Consider the following 16,834-nt stretch of genomic DNA (forward strand, 5'->3'; position numbering starts at 1 on the left):
TCTCTGACATTTAATCCTCCTGTGGCCAACAGAAATGGCTTGTATTTATTTTGAAGCACAGCTCAAGTCATTCTGGCAGCATGAGGAGGTGGAGGGAAGGTTAAGAGCACTTCGGGGATCCGGTTTAGGAGTGAGTGAGTCAGGCGAATTTAAATCTGTCTCATAGTCAACAGGACAATTCCAGCCAACACACACGGCAGACACATTTAGAGACAATGACGGCAACAACATGAGTCATACAGCAGCAGAGAATGGCTTGAACTGATTTCAAGGAAATGTTGGAGTTATTATACTGCAACATAAAACATAATTACCTGTGCTTGTGTGCTGTCATACATGGTGTCATACAGAAAGATGAAACAAGCAATTTATCTTTAATCACACATTCAACATTTCAGTCAGTCTCGCAGACATGAATCTGCCTGTTCAGTCTATTCTAATTTAAAAATCCAGACATAGAAATAAACAGGTATTGGTCTCTAAATTTTGAAGCTTCGGTATTAATGCTTTGGCTGCTGTTTTGTTAGTTTTAGTTACAGAAGTGACTGTATTTGGATAAGACTCCAGAGTGCCAAGTCGTAAGCTAAGGCTAGCAAGCTCTGTTAGCAACTAGTGTCCATAACATACAAGCTAATGACAGGCTAATAAAATACCAAAACTAGACCACTGATTTCTTTGACAGTCTGAACCTTGCAATTATTTTTCTCAGACAATTCCAGTAAAAATGCTTTAGAAGAAACTGACACCATCAATGTCCAGCTCATCTTTGAAACCAGGGGAGCTATCCTCTGCTGGCTAAAAGAATGTAGGTTGAAGGCTTTACTTTTTTATTATGTATTATGCATGTATTAACCTAGCTTGTTACGCCCCTCTGCAGCCCCTATTCTCTTTGCAGTGGCAGTGAAGGAGTGTTGAGCTGTTGCTAATTCACCACACCTTGTCAGGCATACCTGAAGCAGGCTTTCATGGAGGCACAGTAGTCTCTGTCTTAGTAGTACCAGCTATTTTAGCTAATGTGTTATATAAATAATAAAAGGTGCTACATATAATAATAAAACCTCTTCTCATTTAAATTCTGGTGTTAGTCTCCATATTTGTCTGCGGCAACAGACATTTGGAATTATAGAAGAATGAGGACCCAAATGCAGACACGGATGCAGGAGGATGTTTTGAACGGACAGCGAGCCTTTGGCTGAACAATACTGCAAACCGGTGGAACAGAGAAAACTAACAAAACCTAAACTGGGGAAAACTAAGCATAACACTTCCCTCAGGTGTGGACCTCAGGTGTGGACCAGAACCGAGGGATGAGGAACCGGGAAACACAGGGAAAGCTGACAGAGATAACGCATAGGGAAGACACGCAGAGGTAACACAGACACACCAGTAACAAGCAGAAGAAAACACAAGGCTTGAGCCAGGTCGTAAAACATAAATGGGGGCTCGTCCAGGATAGTTTGGACATTTTTGTGGAGAGATATATTTACCAATTAATATATGTCACAAATAGATGTTACTCATCATGTCAGATCTTTTTTGAATGAAGCAGGTTTTCTGTGGGTTAGCTTTAAGTCTCGTAGACTTCTGGTTGAGAGGCTCAGCAACATACCATACCTTCTTGGGAGATTTTTTTCCAGGGGTGAGGAGGGTACATGAAGGCTGCATTCTGGATCTGATCATTGATATCTTCATCTTCATTGAAAGGGAACGTCCCACTGAGACTGCAAAAACATGAATACTTTTAGTTTTTGCACATTCATCAGTAATCATTTCATAATAATAGAAATTCACTAAAGTACAGATAGTATCCTATAGATCACGGCTATTCAACTAAAAAGTTAGTTGGGCCAGATTTTCAAACCGAGGAATTTATCTGGGCCAGATATTTTTTTGCAGGCAGTAAGCAGCAGCTCATGATAAATTTCAAACCCACACAAGCGTATTGAAAAACAAGTCATGTTTATTCTTTTTTTCCCTGTAAATCTGGGGACCTCTCACAAATGCACACCAAAAGGTCCATTAAAAAAAGGGAGCTATGACTAAACTTTTTTTTTTTGCACATTTCTAAGATTGTAGGTTTGGCATTTGGATTTGGCGGTAAAATGAATAAGTACTTGTCAGTCCAGGCAGGGTTAAACTGACGGTTTTCATTGTCAATTTTGGACTGAGAAAGACATGCTGTTGTTGCATCATACATTACGATGATAGTTTAATATGTTTACATCACGGTGCATTGTGGGTTAAATATTGGTAGGCTACTAGGAGTTTTGCATTCACAGTCTACGCTACGCTGTAGGAATTTCAATTTTTAATTTTTTTAAATTAATTAATCTATTTATTTTTTGCGTTTTCTCTGCGTTTCCGCCAGGACCAAAGGCAGGGCCACTCGCAGGTTGCTTCTGGGCCGCATGTGGCCCCTGGGCCGCCATTTGAATAGGCTTGCTATAGATGTTACAACTAAAAAAGGAGAAGGATGAGATAAAGGAAAAAACTCGGACAGAGACAGGCAGAAAGAAGAATAAGATTTTAAACCAAAATCTACTCAGACTATTATGTTTATCAGTAAAGGTCTCATCCTACCTGACATAGATGATGACTCCAACTGACCACATGTCCAGTGAGCGGTTGTAGCCTTTATTTCTCAAGACTTCAGGAGCAAGATATGCTGGTGTTCCGACCACTGAACGCCTGAATGACTTCTCACCAATGATTCGAGCAAACCCAAAATCACACAGCTTCACCTGCAGCAGAAGTAATATAAATTACTAAAGCTGTTAGTAGTGGATGTAAAAGTAAAAGAATGCAAAAGTTGAAGTGATGTGGCTGGTCATTTCACAGCATTATATCTATGGTCTTAACTTACACAATTGTCAGACTGAAAATACTAGAGTATAGCAGTGATATGTAACAAAAACATGGGGTTTGTGACAAACAGTCAATTTTTCTGTGTAGTGTGACACATTCGACATTCATTTTTCTTTATAATGTGAGGCTTATCAGTGTCTTGGACAGGGATTTATTACTCTTTAACCACCTGATCTAACATAGTAACCATCTAGCCAGACAGAAATAGCATGTGGCCAGAACCTGGTGTTAGTATTTAAATGGACGTGTGGATTGATTCTAAGTGTAATGAAGCTACTAAAAGTAAAAAACTGAAAAGAGCCAACATATCCATAATAACTTCTATCTTCCTCCTGAGTGTGAGTGAATCATCCAGCAAAGCTAGCAGCCAACAAAGTTGCGATGAATCATTTCTCTTATGCAGACCTAAACATGCAATCTCACATCGTTGTCTAAATGTATTTCAAATTGTTTCATGGGCAGTCTCTCCATTCTGATACTCAAATATAGAGACTTCGTTTTGGAGTCTTAATGTAGGAAAAATCAATAACCCTTTATTGAGCAATGAACCATACAAGGTGATCTCAATTGATATCAAAATTGTCTCTCTGTAAGGTTGTAAACCACGTGGATTTATCAGGTTACGTGACATTGTTGCATCTCATGAATCAGCATCTGGGCAGAGCATTTTCAAACTTTCGTGTTCTTCCAGAATTCAGGAAATTCAGTTTTTCACCCTAACCTATTCCCACACCTGTGGTCATAACTAAAAATGGTAGGCTGATGAAACTTGCACATTATATGGGTGAATAGTTATACTAAATGTTGACATATGCATTGCTTGGTTTTGATTTCTAAAAATGAAATTTGATGCCTGAAAATTTGAGGTGCCCTATTCACCTGAAACTATTTCAAGTGATGCAGTCAGATGCATATATCAGATGCATCAACTAAGTCATACTTTTGTTTTTAATTTATTTTTATTGAATATAACACATTATAAATTAACTTATAACTTTTAGCATAGTAGAGCTCAGTAGTCACAGTGCCACAGTGATCTAGCAGATCTTCTAGTAGTAATAAGAATGATGCATTACATAAAACTGCCTTATATTGTTAGCTATATTGTGTACATTAGTTATATAGACTAAATAGAACTGTAACTGACCGTTTTGTTCAGCTATGCCTACAATATCTCTCTTGCTCCCAGGCGTGTTAAACTAGTTTAACATACTTTCTCTTTACTGACACAGACATAAATCTGATGCCAATTACCTCAACTGATTCTGAGAAAGATAAAAAAGAGGATTTTGATAAATGTCATATTATTTTTTAACATGTATTCATTTGTTTATGGCAACCGGCTGACACGCAAACGTTAATGCATCTCTTCCAAAGGGAGCTAGATATTTGCATTTTGTTTGTTCCCTGATATTTCAGAGGAGCAGGCTGTGCAGTTGATACACAGTAAGTATCATGTGAGGAATTATGAGCCAAACAGCTAAATGATGCATCACTAGAGTTAACAGTTAGTCTGTCTGACACTAACAGCTATTTCTAAAGACCGAACACTGAAGGAAGCTGCTAATAGTTACACTGACAGCTAATGGAGTGTCTATGTCCAACTTTCTTTGCTCGCATCCACAAATACTAATACGTGTGCGTGTTTTGTATTTTCTGTTTCTATCACTGCATAACTTCACTCTTTCTGCAGCTCGGAACTCAACACACATCATTTTTTTACTACTGTTGTTTGCCAGTGTTGTCAAGACATGCAAAAGTTTTCTGTAGATAATTCAGATAAAATTAGAAATCAGAAGAATTCTGACAGAACATTTAAACAGCTGTACGAAAAGTTGCAAGATATTAATAACTGAGACTTTGAAGCCTTTAACAGATTATTTGCATAAGACTGAATAAAGGTAGTCAATATTATCTAAACAGTGGAGGACCTGGGTGGAAACACAACATCTATTTACAGTTTTTTCTGATGGCTTGAGCACATTTTTTGTAACTATTGGCTAGTTTTGCAAAACTCTACACACAAATAAGAAAACTCTTCACCCAATCAGCAAAACATTGTAGTTTTCTTGTAAAAGCGAATAACCTTTGCTTAACTCACCACACCTTTGTAAAAATGGTATTTTTGTATCAGACAGTAAACATAAGCCATCAAATTAATAAGCACACAATGCACCAACTACACACTGATGGTATGAATAAAAAACACATCTGGCTTTTGCTTTCTCTGTGCACAAGGTAGGCTATGTCAGATTGAGGTCTGTCATAGGTCCATAAACATAGACGGATCCAAACTTCAAGTACTGGTGTTTATTCACACACATCAAAACAAACACAAGTGTTTATTTCCAAGTATAGGATTATTTGCAATCACCATATTGACTATATGGGTTTCTTGGTCTGCAGTGAACATGCTTCCTCTGCCCCCAGCATCTGGTCGTCTAGCAATTCTGTAAAGTAACAATTTCAGTATTTTTACATCTATGGTATTGTTGTTTGTCATTAGCATAGGGCAGTGCTACAAATCTTAGTGCAAAGTGACTGTACTAACCGATTCTCATTTCAAAATGTCCTTATGATGCTTGCTACAGTGTAGCGGCTCGAGTTAGGCTGAACCCGTTGGCCAGCTTCCCTCAGGGTCACTCCATGGTTGATTACATGGTCCACTATTGTAGCTCTGATGTCATCAGCAATTCTATTTCTTACTCTTCTTACCCTTCCTCTCCCCCCTCCTCGTACTCCTCTCCCCCCTCCTCGTCCTCCTCTTGCTCCTCCTCGTCCTCCTCTTGCTCCTCCTCGTCCTCCTCTTGCTCCTCCTTGTCCTTGTCGTCCTCTTCATCCTACTTCTTCACCTCCACATCCTCTTCCTCGACCTCCTCTACTTCTCACTCTTCCTGCTCCCTCCATTGTACTCCACACACAGAGCTTACCTGTATTATAGTGCATAGGCTGATTGCAAAGTGAACTAATTATCTAAGGAAGTTTTCACATGTGACAGTGTGCCAGACAGTTGGCAAAATAGTGTAAATAATGGCCGTAAATGTGTATAGTTTTGCTAGGAGTGCGTTGATCATTTGGAAATTGAGTGTCAAGCAGTGAGTTGTGTTTACAGTTCTGCAAAAAGAGTGCTGTGCAGTGGATTGTAGCTACAGGTTTGCAAAGTGTGTGTTACAAAATGGCAAACTGAGTGCAAAGCAGTGTTTGTGCTTTTAGTTTTGCAAACTCGGTGAGTGGTTTTGCTATAAGTATTAATAGTTTTAGAATTTGTGCTATAAGAATCACAGTTAGGGTTTAAGCATTCAGAAAAAACTATAACAGTCTCACAAATATCCTCTTCAGCCTTAGCAAAAACATCTACTTGACAGATCAGTTCTATTACTATTACATATTGTCATGAATAATATGCAGAACCAAGGCTGAATCATGATAGAGCACCTGCAGCAACACACCAGCAGCTGAATTGAGAAAAACAGTGAGTACTGATGAGGATACAGGGTTTAATGTTTAAAACATTATCTAAGTAATACTCTCCATTTCAGTCCACCATACAATGCCCGAAAGATCAGTTTTGTGCCTTGCTTTCCCAACTGTCTTCAGCAAGATCAGGTTCAGAACATGCTTGCTCTGTTGATCTGATTGTAGGATTATAATTGACAGATAGCCCATCCAATCAACTGACTTCTTTTGCAAGTGCCTGCCTTTTTCGACTGAAAACTTTCCAGGTTCTTTGTCACAAACGCTTCAATCAACTGGCTCCTTTCAATGTGGAGGAGTAGTGAGTCTACTCTAACCCCATCACTGATTGCAGAGCTCTTTACGGGAGAGGCCGCTTGTATCCGTGATCTCGTTGTTCTGGTCATTACCCAGAGTTCGTAGATGCAGAACCACATGGATTTCGTAGATACCAGATGCACTGGTACAACACCCACATCACTGCAGCCGCAGCCCCAATCTGTCTGCTGATCTCCCACTCCCCTCACTCATGAACAAGACCCCGAGATACTTAAACTCCTCCACTTAGGGTGGAAACACATCTCCATTTGAAAAACAGGTACTGTCCAAGCGTAACAAATAAACACATAAACATACTACCTGGGGGAAAGAGTCTGCAGAAGCCAGCAGGACATTTTCAGGTTTCAGATCACAGTGGACAATGTTCTTGAAGTGGAGATGACGCAAAGCCACCAAGATCTGACAGTGAGACAGAAAAACACAGATTGCATTTGCTATAATGATATTGGATCTCTTGTCAAAAACTCAATGCTAATGGCACAAGTCAGGCAGTAAATCTATGCTAGGGGAACACTAAAATACTATGATCAGGCCATAATTCAATTCAATTCAATTCAATTCAGTTTTAATTTCAATTTTAGTCCCCAATCAAAAGTACAAACATAATTACAAAAACATAATACAACATAACACAAATGAGACTCATTTACTGTCTGAAGTTTACAACCCATTGATGTGTTTCTCCCCTTAAGAAGCTCTGCCAGGCCTTTACTGAATCCATCTTTAGTTACTGCTGGTTTGCGAGTCTCTGCCTTCAGTTTTGTTCTATTCATTGTCTTTCCCATTGTCCATGTGCACAGTGAAGTGTCTGATCAGTTTTGTATCATTTGGCTGAATGTGAGCAGAGATTATAGACCTATACAATCAGAATTTATCCAGTAATTCCTAGCAGCAGTAACATGATTATTAAACACTAGTGCTATTTGTCCTGGATGTTGTCACTGGGTTTTTCTTAACATAGGCAACATTTATGGACCCAAACCTTTGTGACTTTGTTTTTACAGTTAGGGTCAGACAGTGTGATGTTATAATTGAGGGAAAGTATCACCTGTGTCACCAGGAACTTTGTGATCCTCTCAGGAAGTCTGCCTTTCTCACTGGAGAGGATCATCTCCAACATGTCTCCGTGAAGCTTCTCCATGACCACAAACACTCGCTCTGGTGTCTCAAACATACAGTCCAGGTTGACCACCCCTGGATGGTGCAGGCTCTGAAAGGACAAGAGAGATCAGTTTAGACAGTTTAAGAACAGTTTACAATCTGTATGAAATGATTTTCATACAGATTGTAATCTGTATGAAATGACGGTTTAATTAAACTGGAGTACAGATTAAGATTAATTGTGAATAGAGTAATGCCCACACCTAAATTTAACGACACAAGCGCCTTCTTCATTTTAACCCTTGCATGCTTTTTGGGTCAAATTGGACCTGTTTTGTTTTTTGACAGCAGAAGAACTAAGTGTCATTCTTTTAGTCTGAAATTTGATGGCTTAAAACTCAAATATGATATTAATAAAACATTTTATACTGTTTTAAAGGTGGTAAAAATATTTGTACACTGAGGCTGTTTCAGTTTGACTGAACGAAAATCAACAAATTTGAGGATTCTTGAAACTCTAAAAATGTACACACCATGTCTTTGTAACATTTTTAAGGGACAGTGATAAGTTCAACAGTTACCTTGACACTGTCACAAGAACTGTCTGTGTTCTCACTGCATGTGTCTAGGTTTCAATGACAGGCACCTAAAGGTCTTTGAAGTGTAATGGGGGAGTCTCAAGACAGTGAAATAGTAAAACAGCACAGGACTGATCACATATGATGCACATGAGGAACAGAAGCCAGACCTCAGAGACTGCCATGACACAAACACAAGATGTACCAAAATAATCTAACATGTTACAGTCTTTTATCCTAATCTGAGATTAAAACAGAGATCTAATAAGGGGTTTTACATATAAGTAAATATTAGTATAAAACAAATTCATCTGAGCTGTGAATTTAAGTGTGAGGACATCATAACATCAAGATTTTCTGTTCAAGAAATGCCTCACCTAATCTTCCAAGATGAAACATGAAGAGAGCTCTGAGGCAGCAAGGGACTCTTTGCATGCAAAAGTGACACCATCTTCCCTGCGTGGGAGCTTCAGCAGCAGTGGCAATAGCAGCACAGCAATCTGAGCCTAACCCCGATCAACACGTCACACAAGAAGCCAACACAAGGAGACAGAAGGGAAAGACATGCAACTTCTGCTCTGCAAAAGACGACTGCGAAACAACGACAGCGTGCTTCAAACGTGGGAAATACATGTCGAATCTTGAATCCCACAGATGCAAGGTTTCCCACCATTGCTTTGAATGCACTGACTGGTTTGCAATAAGCCATTGATATGGAATACTAATAATCACGATGGCACTTGTGAGTATTTTTTTTTTTTTTTTTTGCTATTTTCACTTTCAATAAACTAATATTTAAATTATTATGGCTATTATGTTGTCATTTTTGGGAAACAGAGAGCATAATATTGTGTTATCATACATGTATTTGATCAAGAACAAGTGCTCCTGCTTCTCTCCCTGGGAGGTATGGTGGGAAATATATTACTTCTTTACTTGTACTTCCTGTCCTGGCTCACATTATAATTTATATTTAGCAAACCAAAGCAAAAACATGATGCTCATAAGATGAAGACGAGAGAGCAGGATGGGTATAGCGCCAGGATGTTGAACTTAAGCAGTGCCGGCATGACTTTGCTAAGTGAAAGGGATGAAACACACAGTTCTGATAGATGAGTAGTGTGTTTATATAAAGGAATGCCACAGCATATATTTTGAAAAAAACGCTGTCATACTGTAATATGTGTGGGTGGTTTATGTAGACACTGCAGTTGTATAAATGAGTGTGCTTGTTTGGTTCAATGATCCCATCCAGCCAGTCTGTGAGGAGCTCTGGTTGTTCCAAGCTCATAGACATTACTTTATGTCACTTCAGAGAGGATAAATCTGTTTTGGGTGAACATGATATGACTTTATACAATAAGCTTAAGTAAATGTGCCAGTATACACTGAGCACAGCTCTCTCTCTAAAATGAAGAATGTTAAATTGTATCCACTGTACTTTGCCTCTTATAGAAATAACGTTAATGATTAAAGATTCAAAGATCCGAAAGCATCCTCACCCACCTCCCTTAATGGCTACAACAAGCAATCAAATAAAATGCCAAAAAAGCTGATATGGACCCCAAACGTAGCAGGAAGCCATTTCCCAAACAGCTCCAGTCTGCTGAGCAGCCAAGCAGAACAGATATCAGCTGAGGTGAACTCAAGTGTGTTTTATGTGCAGGTGTGTGTAGCAGCAGCGGCGGCAGAGCAGGAATATTTTCAGATGTCACACCCCTACAGTGTTGCCACGGTAATGAAGTCGTTCACAACAGGAAATTTCACTCCCTGCCAACAGTATCCTGAGCAGCATGGATGTGTGTGTGTGTGTGTTTACCTGCAGGATGGCCACCTCATTGCGCAGCTGACTCTCCTGTTTGGTGGGGAAGCGGAGTTTGTCGATGATTTTGATGGCAACATCTCGGCCGGACTTCCTGTGCTTACCTGCGTGGAATAAAACCCCAATCTGCATCACAAACACACTCAGCTGTTCCAGAATGTAATTAAAGCAACAATTTGAAGAACCTGAATGTGAGATGGGTTTCATGAGTTTAAATACTGTAAATGTAATATTCTTCAGTATTCTCGACTTCTGGAGTGTTGGTCAGATAAACTTCGACATCTGACGAATGTTTCAAAAGTTTATCTTACCGTATATCCTCCAGGATCCTCTTTTAGTGGGAGCTTTTCTTTACCAACATAATCATTATTAATATATGTGTTCAAGCACTACTGTGAATACATAAAGTTCTACATCCTTATGGTCTTACTTTTAGTATCTTCAAAATGTAACCACATATCTGTGATATGGGTATGGTGTTGGGAAACACACCGCCAGCCAAGCCTCAGCTAAGGAGGGGTGTTGCTGGTTCCCTGAGATAAAACTGCAGTGATTTCTATTACAGAATCGTGTCTTTTTGTAATCCAGAGTTGCATGTGGACCTGGTGGTCACAATTACTCCCTGATCTTATCCTTTGCTTAAAGATATTTCTCAGGATTAGTTAACTTTTTAAACATCAGGCACCACAGATGAAATTCCAAAATTCTTTGCAGTTTTACGTCAACAAACAAAATCACTGAACTTTTTCCCTGCACTGTGTTTCACAGAGGTTACATTTCATCTTAATGAATCGGGCTCTTTGTGGCACGTTTTACCTTTAACCTTTTCCTGAATCGTGTTACCTGGCATCAGTTTCAAAATGTGCTGATATTTTTCACAGTTTCAACCACGTAAATGAATTACGCACATGGTTTTGAAATGACTGAATTTCATTTCTATTTACATTTCCTCGCTTTTGTGAAAATAGGAATGTAATTTTTTTTTGTTATTTTTGTTTGTTACTTATTAATCACAAACAACAGAAATGAATTGTGGTTAAGTTTCATGTCAGTAATTGCCCAACTGATTTTTTGTCTCACTCTCTAAATTAAAACCAAGTAACATTTCTTGTCTTTTTAGCTGTGCAGAGTCTCATAGACGAAGAATGTGTTCCACAGGAGAATAAAGTCACAGAAAAAAATACATTTACATATATTGGAAATAGAAGATTCATTTTTTTATGCTGAAAAAGAAAACATAATGCATTTGGTGCAATGTCTCAAATTCAGGTTTTACCTCCATACACAATGCCAAACTGTCCTGAGCCAAGAACCTCGTCTGGGAAGATTTGATACACTGAGTTGATGTCCTGGAAAACACAAAACACAGTCTGAGTAGCAATTCATAAATCATCAAATGGGGTCAAAGAAAAGGGTCAAATGAAAATGAAATAAATGACTGAGACCAGTGTAGCGAAGCCTAAACCCCCTGCCAAAGGATAATGGATGCAGGGAGAGGCTGAAGTTCAAGGTGTCCAAATCCATCAGCCCATGGAGATAAAAGAGCTGGTTGCAGGGGCATGCCACCCTGAGGATGGAACTTAAGTTTAATGTTTTGTTCTCAGTCTTTTTACAAATGGATGCATTAGGAAATGCTTGTTGGGCAATGGCAGAAGTTTTGAAACCAAACATAACATATGCAGATCCGAAATGAGAGGCAGGGAACTAAAAAAAATCCTTTAGTCTAGTTAGCAGGGCAAACACCGCCACTATGACGTCACCCATTGGTGCTTTTACTGAGGGCTCTGGTGTTAACATCACATGTGACTTTTGCCAATTGGAATACAGAATAGGTCCATCCTGAAGCATGACCTTCTTTGGGATTCTGTTTGACTATAACGGGGACTGAAACCTACAAAAGAATAGTAATAGAAGTCAAACGAGTTTGCAAAGAAAAGCGTCTGGACTTCTTTAAGTTGCTTGAAGACGTTTCACCTCTCATCCGAGAAGCTTCTTCAGTTCTAAGGTCAAATGGCCGAGAGTCCCAGATTTAAACCCAGTGGGAGTATCCCCCCAATGAGGGACAAAGGACCCCCTGGTGATCCTCTAATCACATGCGCCAAGGTGTGAAAGCGGGTGTGGGACCTAATCAGCCAGGGTTTCGGGTGAGCCCATTGTGAAACCTGGCCCCACCTTGTCATGTGAATTCCTGAGGTCAGATGGCCCAGGATGTGAGTGGGCGTTAAGGCGTCTGGGGAGGGAACTCAAAAGGAGTGAAAGAGGCCATCTATGTCCACTGTGAGCGACCATCTTTGAACAGAGGCGGTGGTTTACGACACCAACTGTCTGCCATCTATAATCCAGTTTTGAGTTCCCTCCCCAGACGCCTTAACGCCCACTCACATCCTGGGTCTTCTGACCTCAGGAATTCACATGACAAGGTGGGGCCAGGTTTCACAATGGGCTCACCCGAAACCCTGGCTGATTAGGTCCCACACCCGCTTTCACACCTTGGCGCATGTGATTAGAGGATCACCAGGGGGTCCTTTGTCCCTCATTGGGGGGATACTCCCACTGGGTTTAAATCTGGGACTCTCGGCCATTTGACCTTAGAACTGAAGAAGCTTCTCGGATGAGAGGTGAAACGTCTTCAAGCAACTTAAAGAAGTCCAGACGCTTTTCTTTGCAAACTCCTTTGACTACGATGACCTGGATGACTGAGAACCTTCACAGACAATAGTAATAAAAAAGATAATAAATAAGAAAAAACTTGAAACTACTGATTGAGACCATAAACTCATTGTCCTCATTGTATCCTGGGGTCATAGATCAAATTAAGTGCCAATACAACTCATTTTAAAATCGAGAAGTTTCCCCACCACCTACTGGGAAAGAAACAATGTCTCAGTCTCAATGAACTGGTCCCACCCTTCTTAACTAAACATTTACAGTCCGACCACAGCACTTAGGTCTACAAACCAACTATACTGGATGTTCACTGAGCCAGCCTTAAAATAGAAGTGACAGAGCGTCTTTGGTGTCAGCCTCTAATCTTTGGAACCACCTACCATTGCACGTAAGAGCTAACCCACTCTGTGATTTGTAAATTGTGATTAAAAACCTACTTATTCTCTCTGGCTTTCAGCGCTAGCTGAGCCGGGTATCCTAGCTTTACTTTGTAAACCCTGTTTGTTGTTTTGATTATGTCATACTGAGGCTGTGTATTTTAGCAGATATTCGTTGTTAATTTGGTCATAATTTGTATAGCTTGTATAGTAGTTTGCTCTATTGAGTTTTTTGTTTTACATGTGCTACAGAAGTAAACATTAACTTGACTTACATTTTCACACACAGGAGATACTGTAGGTCCTTTTTTATATAAAGTCTATGACAACAAGTTGTAAAGCATTCTCATGCACTCGGGGCAATAAAACATACATTTCTTAGGTTTAAAATAGACTGAAACTGCAAGTTTATGCAATTAAAGTTTCAGGTCATGGTTAAGTTCCTTGAATGGAAAACTGCAATGAAGGAAGGCAAGGGAGGCTCACAGAAAGTGGGTTCAACAAAAAAAAGTGAATGCATCAATTCATCACCTGTCAGAGGAGATTTCTGGAAGAATTTTTGGTACAGAAAGCCTACTGTGCACCTCTCTCAGTGTAACTACACAACGTCAGTGATCCTCCACAGCTTTGACACCAAAGCTGCAAAATATTTTCTCCTTCATTTGTCTGTAATTACGTCTCCTTTTTCTCCCCTGTTAGCTGACAGCCTAATATCACACCTCAAGCAAAGAGAACAGAAATACAATATTATAAACTTCCTCCCCCTTCCCCGAGCTCACTGCCTAATTACCATCGTCACCATGGAAACCGTTTGGCTGAGTGAGTAATCACAGTAATCTCCATTTGAGGTGTTTGAAGACGTGCTCACCTTGGAGACGGCGAGGTGCACGTCTGCACAGAAATGGGACTTGATGTTCTCTGCAGTTGCATTTACATGCAATGCAATGAATAGAAAAATGAATAGAATTTGCAGATATTGGAGCCTCATGTAAATCTTTTTGATGTAAATGTAGTGTTTCAAGCATAGTGACACGCTCTGGGAATCTCTGCAACATGACCCAGAAGTCTTCAAATGCAAATTAAGCAGAAAGTGACAGAAAGCAGAAAAAAAGAACTGGATGGAGGTGATTTGAGTATGAACAGGATGCTGTGTTGTCTGTCAGAGGTTGAAGATGGGGACTCTGTTTATAAGTGTGGGTATACAAACAACATGTCCTGATGCTGGTTTGAGTGCAGTGTCAGTTGGAGTGCCAGGAAACAAAGTGTGAATGAAAGCATGGTCCTGATGTAACATCTAATCCAGGTTTGGGTCATCCATGTAAAATATTAACTGTCCAATATCGTCATGTCCAGGGGAACACACGTACTACCACATGACTTAACTGACTGACTATTAGTGGAAGCTCAAGTGAAACCTCGGTGCAAAAATGTCTACCTGAAAATCTCAAATGTTCAGTCAAAGAAAGTCAGTGTCTCATTTAAAATTAGACAAAAACACAATATGCACTCTCGCCTGATGAAGATTGTGACATGCTTTGTTTGCCCTGTGAACTCGTAGATCTTGAACGAAAACTGTTGCTTTCTTTAACTCTTATATACAGATCAGGAATCTGCAAGGAAGTTTATTTGCCAGTGACATTCTGCACTTCAGTGTTTGTCAGCTTTATTAATTTGATCTTAAATAAAAATTGGTTGGTTCCCTCACTTTGTGACATCACTTTTCTGACGGCTTTATAGGCTAGTTTGAGGTTAGTTAAGGAATCCTCATTGGTTAAGAAATCGACAGACAAAAGTCATTAGTCTCAAGTCTGAAAACACCAAGACAGCAAAGGTGAAAATGCTCACCACAAGGCATCATGATGTAACTTAAGGACTTTACTAACCAGCGGGTGACATAGAGATAGGCGGCCATGTCAGTAGTTTTACAGGCTCTTGGAATTCTGATGTAGTCGACGTTGTCATGGGTGCATAAATGTCTGAACCAAATTTTAAGAAATTCCACTGAACAGTTTTTATTCACGTAGAGATTTTATTTTGCCCTCAAATGCCAGAAAACACTTTACAACTGAATTAAACCTTGTAATTTGGTGCAAGAAGAAGAAGCTTCTTTAAGCTACACCCTTGTTACAAGGGGTCACCACTGCAATGGATGGCCTTACTTCCTGTGTGTGTGTGTGTGTGTGTGTGTGTGTGTGTGTGTGTGTGTGTGTGTGTGTGTGTGTGTAGGTGTGTGTGTGTCTGTGTCTGTGTGTTTGTATTTTTTCTCTTACCACATTCTCCTGGATCTGGCAGTTGGAAACTGAAATACTGATTGAAATCTCCTCTGTTAATGAGAGACACAACCAAGATTAGAATTAAAAAAACAGGATGACAATTGTCCAAAAAAGTGAATTAGCATCCTCCTGTTATTCTGGGCTCTTTACCTATCAATGTGAAGTTGACTGCTGTTTTGATTTTGCACTGCATGAGTAAAAAATCGTCTAAGAGAATATACATTCTGAAACTCATTCTTTCAGTTGTAATGAGATTTTTTTTCATCAACATCAAAAGTACATATTTCAGCAGATGCACATCTTTCTGTGAAGCAAAAACAATAAAAACAGGGCATCTGTAAAAGGATATTAACTTGTTTGCTCTAAGCCACAATATTTGTGTGTATTAGAAATAAATGTGATAAATGTGAACCAGTTAGCGATCTGCTAGTTGAGACACATTTCTTTAGTCATAAAAGGTACTACGACCACACTGAAGTGTTAGTCATGATGGTTTGACGTCAGTGAAGTGCCTGAAATATCTGTGATGGGTTTTGTGTGGGTGTTGTTGGCCCTGAATGGATCTGAGACTCTCTGGGAGAATTCAGTAGCAACATGGATACAAATACCTGAGTTGAAAGAAAACATACATTGAATTTGTGATTTATCTGTTCCAAATAGTCTCTGGCTGGAGACAAAATGAAAACTGTGCTGGAATTACTTTAATGTGGTTGAGATGCGGAATAGTAGGTGTGACCCTGTACATGTATACAGCTTTGAGACTTCAACTCATTTTTTCAATGAGTGGCTAAGATTGTCTGCTACTAGTTCATCACTTAATTTGTTGAAATCAAGTGGTTGTAACAGCTATGCAAGCAAATTTTTATTTGAACTCCCTTTAGTTTTTTTGTTAAAAAGGCACAAAGAAAAAATCTTCAAAAAATGCAAACTTAGACATGTAATATTACAACAACGTACTGTGTCCACTGCGGTGGGAACTGTGGCAAATTCCTGTAGAAACCGCTGGCATCAGAGCATGCTGGATGGCCATTTCCCACATTCGAGCCACATCCTGCCCAACACCGCTGACCTGAAATCACAATTCTGGTACTCACAATTTGATTCAGTAAAATGACTAGATGTTACAATCCCTGATAATACATTGCTTCAAATGGAGAAAATCTTGAGGGATGGGTGTTATGAGGAAAGGCAGCCCAGAAACTTTACCAGCAGCACACATCGTTGTGTGCCTCAACTTTCGGTCTTTTACCCAAGCTAATCTGCCATCTTTTCTTCCTTGGTTAGGTTTAGGGATTAGAGATCTGATCTAGATTATCATATTAAAATTTGGGACACATCGTCAGTAGTGGACCTTGGATT

The 16,834-nt window shown here is 39.6% G+C and overlaps 1 protein-coding gene and 1 long non-coding RNA gene across 3 annotated transcripts in view; one reads left to right on the forward strand and one right to left on the reverse strand.

Moving 5' to 3' along the window:
• prkd1 (protein kinase D1) overlaps positions 1–16,834 on the reverse strand; it is a 70,121-nt gene that overhangs the window by 18,367 nt on the left and 34,920 nt on the right. For both annotated transcript variants that reach the window (XM_025901120.1, XM_025901119.1), the window contains exons 12-19: positions 16,433–16,544; positions 15,473–15,525; positions 11,435–11,507; positions 10,156–10,262; positions 7,706–7,867; positions 6,958–7,056; positions 2,581–2,741; positions 1,615–1,721 (exon numbers count right to left, since the gene is read on the reverse strand). In XM_025901120.1, the coding sequence (XP_025756905.1) occupies positions 1,615–1,721; positions 2,581–2,741; positions 6,958–7,056; positions 7,706–7,867; positions 10,156–10,262; positions 11,435–11,507; positions 15,473–15,525; positions 16,433–16,544 (874 nt within the window). The remainder of the gene's footprint in view (positions 1–1,614; positions 1,722–2,580; positions 2,742–6,957; positions 7,057–7,705; positions 7,868–10,155; positions 10,263–11,434; positions 11,508–15,472; positions 15,526–16,432; positions 16,545–16,834) is intronic.
• LOC112843151 (uncharacterized) lies at positions 1,273–10,298 on the forward strand. The gene is made up of 3 exons (XR_003215319.1): positions 1,273–1,369; positions 10,003–10,071; positions 10,162–10,298. It is a non-coding gene; the product is annotated as an uncharacterized LOC112843151 (long non-coding RNA).

Source organism: Oreochromis niloticus, linkage group LG19 (genome assembly GCF_001858045.2).
Source record: "Oreochromis niloticus isolate F11D_XX linkage group LG19, O_niloticus_UMD_NMBU, whole genome shotgun sequence".
Taxonomy (NCBI): Eukaryota; Metazoa; Chordata; class Actinopteri; order Cichliformes; family Cichlidae; genus Oreochromis; species Oreochromis niloticus.